At 37.1% G+C, this 15,617-nt stretch overlaps 1 protein-coding gene across 1 annotated transcript in view; it reads left to right on the top strand.

Annotated features, from left to right (window-relative positions):
* LOC140160800 (uncharacterized) overlaps nt 1-15,617 on the top strand; it is an 81,891-nt gene that overhangs the window by 52,838 nt on the left and 13,436 nt on the right. The window contains exon 3 of the mRNA XM_072184109.1: nt 12,878-13,115. Within this exon, the coding sequence (XP_072040210.1) occupies nt 12,878-13,115 (238 nt within the window). The remainder of the gene's footprint in view (nt 1-12,877; nt 13,116-15,617) is intronic.

Genomic DNA, 15,617 nt, shown 5'->3' with positions numbered 1-15,617 from the left:
TATTTTCATTATATTTCCTACCGCAATAAAGTTTGATTTCGTTCCGAAATTCAGAATATGGACTATATTAAAAACATCGAATACCTGGATCAGGAAAGTTCCTAGATTTATATTTATTCGATCCACGGACGGACTTTTGGCGCACGTTTTAATCATCTCATGAATTGTTATGATTTAATATTATTAAATGGTAGAAAGTATGAAATATTATTTATATATAACTCCGGTGGAGTAATTCTGCGCACGGTCGCAGGGAATCCACGGACGGATTTTCGGCGCACGATTTAATCATCTCATGAATTGTTATGATTTAATATTATTAAATGGTAGAAAGTAAGAAATATTATTTTAGGGCCTATATGTTTAGAGTCAGTTCTGCGCATCAAGTTTCATGTTTAAAAAAATAACTTAGAAAGTAAGAAATATTATAGAAGGTGGAGTTTTTCTGCGCACGGTCGCAGGGAATCCACAGTCGGACTTTCGGCGCACGTGCTCAGAAACTCCCCTCCGTATATAGTTCAGGTGGAGTAATTCTGCGCACGGTCGCAGGGAATCCACGGACGGATTTTCGGCGCACGTTTTAATCATCTCATGAATTGTTATGATTTGATATTATTAAATGGTAGAAAGTAAGAAATATTATTTAGGGCCTATATGTTTCTGCTCCAATTTCGAGTTTTTATGGATGCTACGCATAGCGGCGGGCGCGAAACCTCCAAAATCGGAGGGTTTGCGTCCTTTTTAAATATTGTTAATAATGTTCATACTCCAAATTCGGAGTTTAAAATTATAGTAATATTAATATTTTCCAAGGATTTTAAAGGTTATTAATGGATTGACAAATTTCCCAGTAGGCGCTAATGATACGGCCTATTTCACCAGAGGCGGTAAAGATAAGACGGCTTATTACACAATAGGTGGAATATAGATGAGATGAGATTAGGCCAACTGCTACGTATCTAAATAATATCAGGAATAATCCGATTCCGGTAATTGTTAATTAGTCATTGAACCAAAAGATCAAAGGTGTCGTGATGAGAAGATTCCGCGAAAATTGTTAATTAGCCATTGAACCAATAGATCAATGATGTCTGGATGAGAAACCCCGCTGTTTTGCAGCATTGAAAATAATTTTAAGAGGTATAATGATGACACCAAGAATAATCCGATTCATGAGAATCATTTTTCATTTTCATACGCATATATTAATATGTATTGATAATTCTTGTTTTTGTACTTTTACTATTTACCAAGTCTTCTTTTTTTACTTATGCTTATTGTCTCAGCTATATTCTAACTATTTTCATTATATTTCCTACCGCGATAAAGTTTGATTTTGTTCCGAAATTCAGAATATGGACTATATTAAAAACATTGAATGCCTGGATCAGGAAAGTTCCCAGATTTATATTTATTCGATTGCCCATCCCAGCAAACACAAAAACATTTTAAAAACGCTTTAAATAAGTTATATTTTGGCTTTTGGTTTAGGTAAAAACGTTTTAATAACATTAAAATGTCGGGTTATATAAAGGTCATGATAACGTTTTAAAACGCTTTTGTATGAAAACACACTACAACAATATTTTTAAATGTTTTCAAAAAATGTTATTGTAAACTATTTTTGCAAACATTTTTGCCAAATATTGTGCCAATACTTAAATAACATTATGTTAAAATGTTTGAACTTTTAAGTTATTTTTTTAAACATGAAACTTGATGCGCAGAACATACATTTATAAATGGCGATTTTTTACAAATAACTAAGAAGTATACACAACATGGGCAATCGAATAAATATAAATTTAGGAACTTTCCTGATCCAGGCATTCGATGTTTTTAATATATAGTCCATATTCTGAATTTCGGAACGAAATCAAACTTTATCACGGTAGGAAATATAATGAAAAGAGTTAGAATATAGCTGAGACAATAAGCATAAGTAAAAAAAAAAAAAGACTTGGTAAATAGTAAAAGTACAAAAACAAGAATTATCAATACATATTTTATGCGTATGAAAATGAAAAATGATTCTCGCGTAATCGGATTATTCTTGGTATCATCATTATACCTCTTAAAATTATTTTCAATGTTGCAAAACAGCGGGATTTCTCATCCCGCATCATTGATCTATTGGTTCAATGGCTAATTAACAATTTTTATGAATCTTCTCATCACGACACCTTTGATCTTTTGGTTCAATGACTAATTAACAATTACTGCGAATCGGATTATTCCTGATATTATTTAGATACGTAGCAGTTGGCCTAATCTCATCTCATCTATATCCCACCTATTGTGTAATAAGCCGTCTTATCTTTACCGCCTCTGGTGAAATATAGGCCCTAAATAATATTTCTTACTTTCTACCAATTAATAATTCATGAGATGATTAAAACGTATACCAAAAATCCGTCTGCGGATTCCCTGCGATCATCGTCGCAGAATTACTCCACCGAGCTATATACGGAGGGGAGTTTCTGCGACGCATACGCCGAAAAGTCCGATCAGGATTCCCTGCGACATGCATGAGAAAAACTCCACCGTTCTGATTCTAAAAATATATATAATATTTCTTACTTTCTAAGTTATTTTTTTAAACATGTTTTTAAACATGAAACTTGATGCTAGAACTGACTCTAAACATATAGGCCCTAAAATAATATTTCTTACTTTATACCATTTAATAATATTAAATCATAACAATTCATGAGATGATTAAAAACGCGATGCTTGAAAAATTCCTGCGATCGTGCGCAGAATTACTCCACGGAGTTATATATAAATAATATTTCATACTTTGATTAAAAACGCATACCGAAAATCCGTCCGTGGATTCCCTGCGACCGCGGCGCAGAATTACTCCACCGGAGCTATATACGGAGGGGAGTTTCTGCGCACGCATACGCCAAAAAATCCGTCCGGGATTCCCTGCGACCGTCGCAGAATTACTCCACCGGAGTTATATATAAATAATATTTCATAGTTTCTACCATTTAATAATATTAAATCATAACAATTCATGAGATGATTAAAAACGTGCGCCGAAAATTCCTGCGACATGCGCGCAGAATTACTCCACCGAGTTATATATAAATAATATTTCATACTTTGATTAAAAACGTGCGCCGAAAATCCGTCCGTGGATTCCCTGCGACCGTCATAGAATTACTCCACGAGCTATATACGGAGGGGAGTTTCTGCGCATGTGCGCCGAAAGTCCGCCCGTGGATTCCCTGCGACCGTGCGCAGAATTCCTCCACCGGAGTTATATATAAATAATAATAATATATATACTATATACGGAGGGGATTTTCATTGCACGTGCGCCGAAAATCCGACTGTGGATTCCTTGCGTCCACCGTGCGCAGATAATCCACTATCGTAAGCTATCCACCAGTGGAGCTTCTGCGACCCCTGCGCAGAACTTCCGATAGTGGATTATCTGCGCACGGTGGACCATATGCAAAACTTGCGCGCGATCTGCTCAACACAGGTCTAATTGGTTCATTAAGCACGGGATTCCGTTGGCGCATTTTTTCGCTTTTGACAAAACTTTTGCTGTTGATGGCTTTTAAAATAAACTTTCTTATAATCGCGGACGGTTTCATAAAATATAACACTTCTTCTTTCAAATAAGCCTAAATTCGATTATATCCAATGACGGGAACCGGTGGGCAATTTTGATTTCGTTTGGTCATTTTTTTCAAGCTTCAATGAGGACAGTGCCTGTTTTTGACGATTTTCTGCGGGTTGCCAGCGCTAAATTCATCAGCAAAATTAAACTATCTGTCAAATGTGAGGTCGTCGGACGGAATCAAAATCTACATAATATTCTCTTTCCAGTGATATAACACACTTCGTGATTGGTTTATGGGAAGAGGTGGGCAAAACTTGTCCAATCACGAGGACCGTGTCTCCAGGGTTGCCAAACCAGCGATTTGGTAGCCCAATTGGGCGACTTTTGAAGATTTTCCCGACTTTTGACAATTTCCTGTCCCATAGAAACCAATGGTTAAGAAAAAAATTGGACGACTTTTTCAACATTGTCTCCGCGACTTCCGATAGTTTCCTGTCCCATAGAAACCAATGGTAAAGAGAAAAATTGGGCGACTTTTCGATTATTTGACCCGCGATTCGGGCCACAACACTTTAAGATACGGGGATGTGTTCGTCGACGCTATACTTCATGCTATAGGCCTAACTCACTCTGTTACGCTTAAATGTTTAGGATCCATTTGGTAAAGTGGAATGGTCCACTTATCTGAGCAGTGCTCATGAGCCGTGCAATTAGGTCGTCGTGTACAAAAAGGTCACACACACACTGAGTGTTGCAAACAAATAGCTAATGCACAAATCAGGGCAAAAGTTTTCCATATGCAAGGAATCCACAGTCGGATTTTCGGCGCACGTGCAATGAAATTCCCCTCCGTATTATAGTTCCGGTGGAGTAATTCTGCGCGCGGTCGCAGGGAATCCACGGACGGATTTTTTCGGCGACGTGCTCAGAAACTCCCCTTCGTATATAGTTCAGGTGGAGTAATTCTGCGACGGTCGCAGGGAATCCACGGACGGACTTTCGGCGCACGTGCGCAGAAACTCCCCTCCGTATATAGCTCCGGTGGAGTAATTATGCGACGGTCGCAGGGGATCCACGACGGACTTTTTCGGCGACGCGCGCAGAAACTCCCTCCGTATATAGCTCCGGTGGAGTAATTCTGCGCCGACGGTCGCAGGGAATCCACGGATGGATTTTCGGCGCACGTTTTAATCATCTCATGAATTGTTATGATTTAATATTATTAAATGGTAGAAAGTATGAAATATTATTTATATATAACTCCGGTGGAGTAATTCTGCGCACGGTCGCAGGGAATCCACTAGCGGATTTTCGGTATACGATTTAATCATCTCATGAATTGTTATGATTTAATATTATTAAATGGTAGAAAGTATGAAATATTATTTATATATAACTCCGGTGGAGTAATTCTGCGCACGGTCGCAGGGAATCCACGGACGGATTTTCGGCGCACGATTTAATCATCTCATGAATTGTTATGATTTAATATTATTAAATGGTAGAAAGTAAGAAATAATATTTTAGGGCCTTTATGTTTAGAGTCAGTTCTGCGCATCAAGTTTCATGTTTAAAAAAATAACTTAGAAAGTAAGAAATATTATAGAAGGTGGAGTTTTTCTGCGCACGGTCGCAGGGAATCCACAGTCGGACTTTCGGCGCACGTGCTCAGAAACTCCCCTCCGTATATAGTTCAGGTGGATAATTCTGCGACGCATCGCAGGGAATCCTGACATGACGGATTTTAAAGTATGACGTTTAATCATCTCATGAATTGTTATGATTTGATATTATTAAATGGTAGAAAGTAAGAAATATTATTTAGGGCCTATATGTTTCTGCTCCAATTTCGGAGTTTTTGCGGATGCTACGCAAGCGGCGGGCGCGAAACCTCCAAAATCGGGTTACTTTATACCATTTAATAATATTAAATCATAACAATTCATGAGATGATTAAAAACGTCTTTGAAAAATTCCTGCGCATCGTCGCAGAATTACTCCACCGGAGTTATATATAAATAATATTTCATACTTTGATTAAAAACGCGTGCCCGAAAATCCGTCCGTGGATTCCCTGCGACCGTCGCGCGCAGAATTACTCCACGGAGCTATATACGGAGGGGAGTTTCTGCGCGCGTCGCCGAAAATCCGTCCGTGGATTCCCTGCATCAGTCGCAGAATTACTCCACCGAGTTATATATAAATAATATTTCATAGTTTCTACCATTTAATAATATTAAATCATAACAATTCATGAGATGGTTAAAAACGTGCGCCGAAAATTCCTGCGACCGTGCGCAGAATTACTCCACCGGAGTTATATATAAATAATATTTCATACTTTGATTAAAAAGCGTGCGCCGAAAATCCGTCCGCGGATTCCCTGCTACCGTGCGCAGAATTATCCAACTGAACTATATACGGAGGGGAGTTTCTGAGCACGTGCGCCGAAAGTCCGTCCGTGGATTCCCTGCGACCGTCGCGCAGAATTACTCCACCTGAACTATATACGGAGGGAGTTTCTGAGCATGTGCGCCAAAATCCGTCCGTGGATTCCCTGCGACCGTGCGCAGAATTACTCCACCGGAGTTATATATAAATAATAATAATATATATACTATATACGGAGGGGATTTTCATTGCACGTGCGCCGAAAATCCGACTGTGGATTCCTTGCGTCCACCGTGCGCAGATAATCCACTATCGGAAGTTCTGCGCAGGGGTCGCAGAAGCTTCACTGGTGGATCATGTACATACATGAAGTGTAGGGGGCTTCAGCGCCCAAAGCCCCCCTGGACATGCCACTTTAATTGATTTAATGGAGAACCTCTATTTTGATTTCTAACACAGCTAATAAGTTATTAGAAAAGTGTGGTTTCTGGACAAGTACTTGACTGTTTGAGTCTTGAGAGCACTCTGTGATATTTTCTTTAGTAAAATCTTCTGTTCTATAGTGTGTGATTGAAGAAATGATAAGAGCACTTTCTATAGGGCCAGTGTAAGGAGTCGTTTTAGAAAGGATGAGCTGATCATATACCAAAATATCTATGGAATGGAAATAATGGCTACAAATCAGTGGTAAGCTAGATGAGGTAGGGGCATATCATATCGCAGTTTTCTTTTCTATCCAGTGCATAGGCAGGACTTTTTCAGCGGGGGAGGGGCCATGGGGGTGGGAGCATAGGGGTGGGAGCATTAATTCAATTTTCAGGGGGATATTTATTGAAAATGGGGGGGAGACTGGTTCTATTTTAATTCAATGCAGTAGTTCGGGTAATGTTAAGGTATTTTTTTGTGTTGTTGTTTCTGCACAGGGCCAAAACAAACCTAATTCACAGAGGTCATTTTTCCCAGTTCACCCAGACAGATATATTCAAGGAGGATTTCATATTTTGTGTGTGATGTGGTCTAATGTTCTTTTAAATTTTGTGGGACAGTACAAAGTGAGATTTGAGGATTTGTAATGTTCGGTCAAATATTCTGGGACAGTACAAGGTGATATTGTTATAGGATTTATAATGTTCTTTCCAATATTCTGGGACAGTACAAGGTGATATTGTTATAGGATTTGTAATGTACTTTCAAATTTCCTGGGACAGTACAAGCTAAGATTGTTACAGGATATGTAATGTTCTTTTCAAATTTTCTGAGACAGTTCAAGCTGAGATTGTTACAGGATTTGTAATGTTCTTTTCAAATTTTCTGGGACAGTACAAGCTGAGATTGTTACAGGATTTGTAATGTTCTTTTCAAATTTTCTGAGACAGTACAAGGTGATATTGTTATAGGATTTGTAATGTTCTTTCAAATTTCCTGGGACAGCACAAGCTAAGATTGTTACAGGATATGTAATGTTCTTTTCAAATTTTCTGGGACATTACAAGCTGAGATTGTTACAGGATTTGTAATGTTCTTTTCAAATTTTCTGGGACAGTACAAGCTGAGATTGTTACAGGATTTGTAATGTTCTTTTCAAATTTTCTGAGACAGTACAAGGTGATATTGTTATAGGATTTGTAATGTTCTTTCAAATTTCCTGGGACAGCACAAGCTAAGATTGTTACAGGATTTGTTATGTTCTTTTCAAATTTTCTGGGACATTACAAGCTGAGATTGTTACAGAATTTGTAATGTTCTTTCAAATTTTCTGAGACATTACAAGCTGATATTGTTACAGGATTTGTAGTGTTCCTTCAAATATTCTGGGACAGTACAAGCTGAGATTGTTATAGGATTTGTAATGTTCTTTTAAATTTTCTGGGACAGTGCAAGCTGAGATTGTTCCAGGATTTGTAATGTTCTTTTCAATTTTTCTGGGACAGTACAAGGTGATATTGTTACAGGATTTGTAATGTTCTTTTTAACATTCTTGGACATTACAAGCTGAGATTGTTACAGGATTTGTAGTGTTCCTTCCAATTTTCTGGGACAGTACAAGCTAAGATTGTTACAAGATTTGTAATGTTCCTTCAAATTTTCTGGGACAGTACAAGCTAAGATTGTTACAGGATTTGTAATGTTCTTTTCAAATTTTCTGAGACAGTACAAGCTGAGATTGTTACAGGATTTGTAATGTTCTTTTTAAATTTTCTGGGACAGTACAAGCTGAGATTGTTACAGGATTTGTAGTGTGCAACAGACTAACAGACATCTAGTTTGCATCTCTGGCAGATGGTCAGTACACAAATATGCCAATTACAAGTAGCTAATCCTGACAAGAAGTTTCTTGAAAGAATTTTCTTGCTCAGAGCAACAATTTTGTGAAAACTTTGGTCCTCTAAACACCAAAAACTATTTTTTGCCTAACTTTCATAAAACAGTCAATTCCCTAAGCCAGCCAATTCTGTTAGCAAATCAATGAATTATTTTTAACACACACCTTTTGTTAGAAACATATTCCTTCAGATGATTTCTCTACAAAATGCTGTACACCTCTTCCCTGAGCCTCCAACATTATTAAAGTTAGACACCTTTCCCAATACCGTATATCTCAAGATTGTTCTCTTTGTTGAGGTGTGAAGAAAATGTTTAGCATGCAGACATGGCCCTTTAAAATTCTATCACCATCAGAACTGATTTAGGAGTACTTAGCGAGTTGCACAACTAATATTAGTTTACACATGTTACAAGCATGCACAATACAGCATTTAATGTAACATAATGCATGTATGGTCTTAAATGCATGCGTAGCCTATTTAAACTATGTAGCTTGTTGAAACAAAATTAGGCCAAATAAGTCTGGTGTTTACAAAAATGCGTCATTAGCAATTCCTGACATACTTTCCAAATATAGTTGTCAGGATTTACGTAAATCCAGGGATTTATGTTTTGGAAGATGTTTTTTCTATAGGCTTAAAGGAATACTAAATAATGTTGGGGAAACATAATCACAAATCTTGTATTTGGTGGTATATCCCCTTACCAAGTGTTTTACAAACCTGATCTGTTTTTGGGGGTTAAGATTGACATTGGTGTATGTTATTTCTCATTTTGGCATATGCTATATGGATTGAAATTATTATTGTACATTGTACAGTGATACAATAATTGTACAATTAGAGAATGAAGGTATTGTTTTTAGCTGCTGGAGTGCATCTATCGTCTCATATAACACGGGCGACATCATTATTTTAAGTAAAACAACGAGGCGAAGCCGAGTTGTTTTACATCAAAAATAATGATGTCTCGTGTTATATGAGACGATAGATGCACGACAGCGGCTAAAAACAATACCTTTATTCATTCTTAAACACCTCAATTCAAATAAATATATTAATCATAAGTATACCAAATTTTGATCATATTAAATCCTACATTGTACAACAAATTACCTAGGGCTTAGAATCATTCAGTCCCATTGGTGCTATGCACCTCCGATAAGCCCTTTTGAAATATGGCGGGCACAAAAGGAGAGGGTGTACTTTGAAGTGAGTAATCCTTTGTCAGCTGAGAAGCATACAAAAGATTACTCACTTCAAAGTACACCCTATCCTTTTGTGCCCGCCATATTTTAAAAAGGCTTATTGGTTCAAAAGTATCGCGTCAACACAAACAAAGGTGTGTGATATCATGTCATATCACACAGGTAAGAACCAATAAGATTGCAAGAACATTCTCAAGTGTTTAAGAATGTACAATGTTTCTAATTATGCATCTCTGCATTTTGACAGAATGTTATCACACTCTTATAGCTGCTAGTGCATGACCTCTTGGGTTCAATTCCCAGTAGCAGCAATAATAATGATCAGCTCTCTCAAATCACTGCATTTGAATCGGGCAAATGCAGTTGATAACAAAATATTTTGCATTCAATTCCAATCAGTGTAAAGGTTGGCTGTTTGTACACCATGTCCTAGGCGGTATCATTGGAGAACATTCAGAACACACAGTATGTTTTACAATTTAATAGTTATAATTCTGTTAGTGTGCACTGGACATCAGACAATGACTAAAAAACAATAATTAGTATGCATCACCCACTACATGGACAGAGCTTTTCTTTCAGATACAAAATACTCTTTTTACCACTTGCCAATAGAACTAATTCAACTTGTAGCAGTTAGGCATAGTGCAGTAAACACCTTCACAGTACAGTAATGGCTTCAAGCATCTTTAAAATGAACTAGCTGGACAAACCTGTTAACATCTTCTATATGTTTTCACATTTTTATTCTTAACAGTCCAAGGAATTACAAATATAAACACATTTGTATAGTATGTTGAAGTACATGATGCGAATGTCCTAAGCAAGTATACTTGTTAACTGCTTCATCATGAACTTGAATGTGATTTGATATTTTTCTTTTCCTAAGTAGTCTCATACCTAATGCAAATGGTTATTATCAAACACTTGTCCGTCCATTTACTTTCACATTGTCATGAGACATTGAACTTTTTTGATGATGCTCTTGCCACAGGCATAAGTATCTGTGTAGGAGACTTACATGTATAGCCAATGTATGGGTTAATTAAATCAAGTGATCTTACTTGGAGGAATATAGAGGCGTTTATAACATGGACAAAGTTGTTACTAAGCTATGATTGGTAACAAAATGCTGCTTATTTGTGTAAAGTGTATTTTGTGATGGTCTAGGAATGTCTAATTATGTGTCTGTTGCAGGTTTCACACTACTAAATCCAGGGGCTGAATGTGCTATTCCAATTGAAATGGGCTATTCCAGTTTAAATCCAGTTGAAATCCAGTTGAAATCCAGTTGAAATCCAGATGAAATCCAGTTGAAATCCAGTTGTAATCCAGTTGAAATGAAATCCAGTTGAAATGAAATCCAGTTGAAATCCAGTTGAAATGAAATCCAGTTGAAATGAAATCCAGTTGAAATCCAGATGAAATCCAGTTGAAATCCAGTTGAAATCCAGTTGAAATCCAGTTGAAATCCATATGAAATCCAGTTGAAATCCAGTTGTAATCCAGTTGAAATGAAATCCAGTTGAAATGAAATCCAGTTGAAATGAAATCCAGTTGAAATGAAATCCAGTTGAAATGAAATCCAGTTGAAATCCAGTTGAAATGAAATCCAGTTGAAATGAAATCCAGTTGAAATCCAGTTGAAATCCAGTTGAAATTCAGATGAAATCCAGTTGAAATCCAGTTGAAATCCAGATGAAATCCAGTTGAAATCCAGTTGAAAATTTTGGAAATATTTTCCACAGGCATGACAGGGGGAGTATGAGTTTCAAATGTAATTGGTCAGAGGTAATCATTTTGAAACACATATTCCCCCAGTATTATGACTTTACCTTTTCTTCCACAACTGGAGTGAGTATTACGAATGGAAGTTACCAAATTGTCTATTCTATTCAAAATTGAGACTCCCTCTGTGGCAGACTTTAGGTAAATCTTCCATAGGGGTAGTGTGGATTTTGAATGGAATAACCCAATCCATACACCCACTATGGAAGACCCTCTATCTCCCACACACGAGGTGTAGATTTCAAATGGAGCCACCCATTCAGGTAACCCCATTTGAAATTTGCAATATCTGTGTAGGAGATTAAGATCACGTTTTCCACCGGAATATGCATTTCAGCGGGAATGGTTTTGTTTGCTTGCTGAATGTAATGCTTTATGCCAAAATGTGCACTAAGCAAATCTTGGGAAACCTTGGTAAAGCACTGAATGTAATGCATTGTGCCAAAATGGTGTGGTAAAGCACAATAGCAAACCTTGGTAAAGCTTTGTAAACCTTGGTAAAGCGCTGAATGTAATGGTAAAGCACAAGCTTCTTTACCACAGCAAACCTTGGTAAAGCTTTATAAACCTTGGTAAAGCACTGAATATAATGCATTGTGCCAAAATGTGCAAAGCACAACACCAAACTTGGTAAAGCTTTGTAAACCTTGGTAAAGCACTGAATGTAATGGTAAAGCACAAGCTTGGTGGATTTGTCATAGCGTTTCATACTATTGTGCACAGGCGGGTAGCAAGAGCCCGTGGACAAGGAGCAGTGCAGGTCCTTTTTAACATCTCCTTTATCAGCCCTATCCCTAAGCCACGCTTTTGCTTGGGGCCCCTGAACCCACAGGTCCCTGAACTTGGTCCACCCCCAGGGGGGCCACTTATATATAACAGTTGTAAGCATGCGTGTGAATGCACTACAAAAAAGCACCCTTAACAAGGACAACCATCGTGTCTTCAAAATGACCCTTAACAAGGATTATGGTTTATTAACCATACCCTTAACAAGGACAAAGTTACAAGTGGATTAAAATCCAACCCTTAGCAAGGATTCATGATCAATTTTGAAGAAAAAAAACACCGTCCTAGTATTAGGCCTATAGATATTATTTTAGCAATTTTTATTAGTCAATCTCTGACGTTTGTCTTATAGGCCTAATTATCGCCTGCATTATTAGGGCAGTATTATCTTATTATGACGATTGCAGGGGTAAGAATGTGATTGGATTTTAAAACTACCCTTAGCATGGACACATGGTGTCAAAAAAGACACCCTTATTTGCTATAATCAATGATTTTGAGACCCTTAACACGGGCCCGCGCGGGCCAGCGTTGCAGAAGAAAAAACACCCTTATTCCGCGTTTTTGTTCACACGCATGCTTACAACTTTTTACATGAGTGGCCCCCCTGGGGGTCCACCTGCTTTCGACACCCCTGTTATGGTGTAAGTCAACAAGCTTTGAGTATAATATATATCTTTGAACTTAACTGATAGACCTTTAACAACCTGATGAGCCTCCTCAGTTATATCCACTGTCATTGATACAACATATCTACAATGTTATTTATAAGTCTTTCATTATATCAATTTTACTTGTAGGCACTGTCAAGGAGCGAATAGGAAGAGGTAGAGAGTTCACCATTGAATGGCCAGATGAAAGTCAATGCAAACAACACTGGCGACATATCTTTGGGGCCTACAGCAAGAGACGTCAGCGGCTGGTAGCAGGTGATTTTGTCTTAGCTGTTGCTGATGAAGCCAAGATGATCTATTTGCCTGGCAAAGTGACCGGAAATAACGTAGGAAAAATTGCTGTGGAATTCTGCAATAAGACCAAGTAAGTTTGATGTAGAGTCTGCACAAAAAGTAACGCAGCTGTTATAAACATGCCTATAGCTTCAGAACTAATAATTGTTTCCACAATATTTATATACACGCAATTTGATACCCCATTTGTCAAATGTCGTTCAATATTAACAACACAGTAGTGCCTTTGAAGAAAAATACCCGAATTAAAAAGTTGCAGTTTACAGCGATCAATGGTTATTACGCAAGCATTGTGGCACGTAAAACCCGCGCTACACTTCAAATCAATACAAATAGCTGCAACTTTTAAATTTTAAATTTTCTTTAAAAACACTGTTGTGTTGTTAATATTGAACAAAATTGGACAAATGGGGTGTCAAAATGCGCGTAAATAAATCATCCTTCTTTTCTTTGTTGAAATATTGTCAACACAATTATTAGTTCTGATGCTATAGTCGAATGGGTCAAGGACCTTTATAAGTTTTGTGTGTTGTTCTTTTCTAATAATTATGTAACACAAGAATTTTGAATATATTCTTCATCAATTCTCCGTGAATTCTCCATAAGACATAACCTTGCTGTTAGAAATAATAGGTTTTCCCCTGATTTTAGTGATTTTTAAAAACATTTTATATGCATCATATTCATCATCTTCAGTCATATTCTCCAAATGCCCATGGGTGCAAATAATCTTCATCAATATTCAATGCTCTACTAATAAGAAAACAAGATAATTTTCAAGGCTTATTCCACTTTTAATGAAAATTGAAGTGATTTGGTATACACCAGTATTCATTGTGTTGTACTATAAAGTTCACATGAAGAGTGCATCAGATCACATCAATGAATGAAAAGTCAATAGGCCTATGTGATGAGATTGAGGCAATCTGAGATTTCTGTACGAAAATATTCTTAACGTTTCCCAAATGATGAACACGCATATGGTTACATTGGATCATAAAATATTGTGCATATTATGGATTGCAAGCGGAATAGACCCTTTCGAATCCTATGTCACTCGTGCTCATTTAATTTAAATAAAGGTATCAGGCGGCAGTTTGCATAATACAATAATTATAAAACAGGTGATTGGTGTGAATGGTTGTGGAATCGAACTAGAGACCTGTCCCTCTCACTTAGAACCAACATGTAACACTATTATAATTCTTAGTTTCCAGTGACTCATATAGTGCGCAATATAATAAGAAGAACCTGGAAATTATAGTAGGTGTTTGAACATTTTTTTTCCAGGATTGCAGCATGCTTGATTCCCATTATAGAACCTACTGATTGTTTCATCAATTTGGTATTATAATTTACAATTTGCATATAAAGTTGAAATTATCTATGTACACGTGTTTCGCCCCCAAGTGTAAAAATCAGGTTCTTCCCACAATGCATTGTGCTTTTTATGCTACTCAGTCTGACCTTCAGCTTACTTACCCACATCCACCAAGTTTCATTTACTGATGTAATGTAACCTGCCACAATGCATGGTGGGAATGAAGAAGTTCTCCTCTGATCAGACCCACCCTGAAATCTCAAGGCAAATTTAAAGGTAGGTGACCCGATTGACAGCCTCATCCCCCACTTTACCCTATCAAAATGCAGATTTTGGTATCAGGTGTTTTTTTTAATTAACATATTGAAATTAGACATTCCACACCAGTATATTTCTGAACAAATCATCAAAAAACTGTCATATTAGTCTCGACTGTTGTATACAATGTTTGAGTCGTAATTCGACAGTTTTTTTATGATATAATTCCTAATGTCCATGCATTTGATATCAATATATTACATGATCATGATGATTATCATTAATAAAAACAATAGACTACCAGTATAGGGCTGCATAAATGTCAGTAATTCCATAAGGAAGTAGTCACATTTACAAGAAACATTTAAAGTGTTCTTTTTGCATGAATGCTTGAAAGGGATGACAGTTTATGTTATATATAAGTTTTAAAGAATTTGATTTCCAAATATATCGGGTCATCTTCCTTTAAAGTACATTTGTAGTATAGCCAAATATTCAAACACGCGTCATCTGGCTTACGCACTCTGCTACATACAATGTGGACTACATAGGGAATATTGCCGACTTTTATTGATAATGGCATTGTATTCACATATATTTCATAATAGAGGAGCACTGATCATCACATAAGGCACTAGGATCCACAACATGTTCATCTATCAGGGCACAGTTCTTTAACCCCTATACATTTGTACATTCATTGAATGACCTTAGAAAATTTGAGTATAAAAACTCATACTCTGCAACTTGAGGTCAAATTTTGCACTATGATTGTTTAATTGAGGTTATTGAACTATGCCATTGGGATGAGGCCATTGTGGTCCATTCATCCAGTAGTTAGTATATAACCACAGGGAGGGTTTCCTTCTTCACCCACTCAGATTACTTAGCTACATAGCGATAACAAAGAGTTGTAGAGAAAGAATCGGAAATTGGCTGTTTTGCCCCAGGATAGCTATGTACATCCATACAATGTTAGCATGCAGACAGACA

The sequence above is a fragment of the Amphiura filiformis genome, chromosome 9 (genome assembly GCF_039555335.1).
Source record: "Amphiura filiformis chromosome 9, Afil_fr2py, whole genome shotgun sequence".
Lineage (NCBI taxonomy): Eukaryota > Metazoa > Echinodermata > Ophiuroidea > Amphilepidida > Amphiuridae > Amphiura > Amphiura filiformis.
The sequence above is the reverse complement of the archived record's forward strand: the minus strand, read 5'-3'. Positions and strand labels throughout refer to the sequence as shown.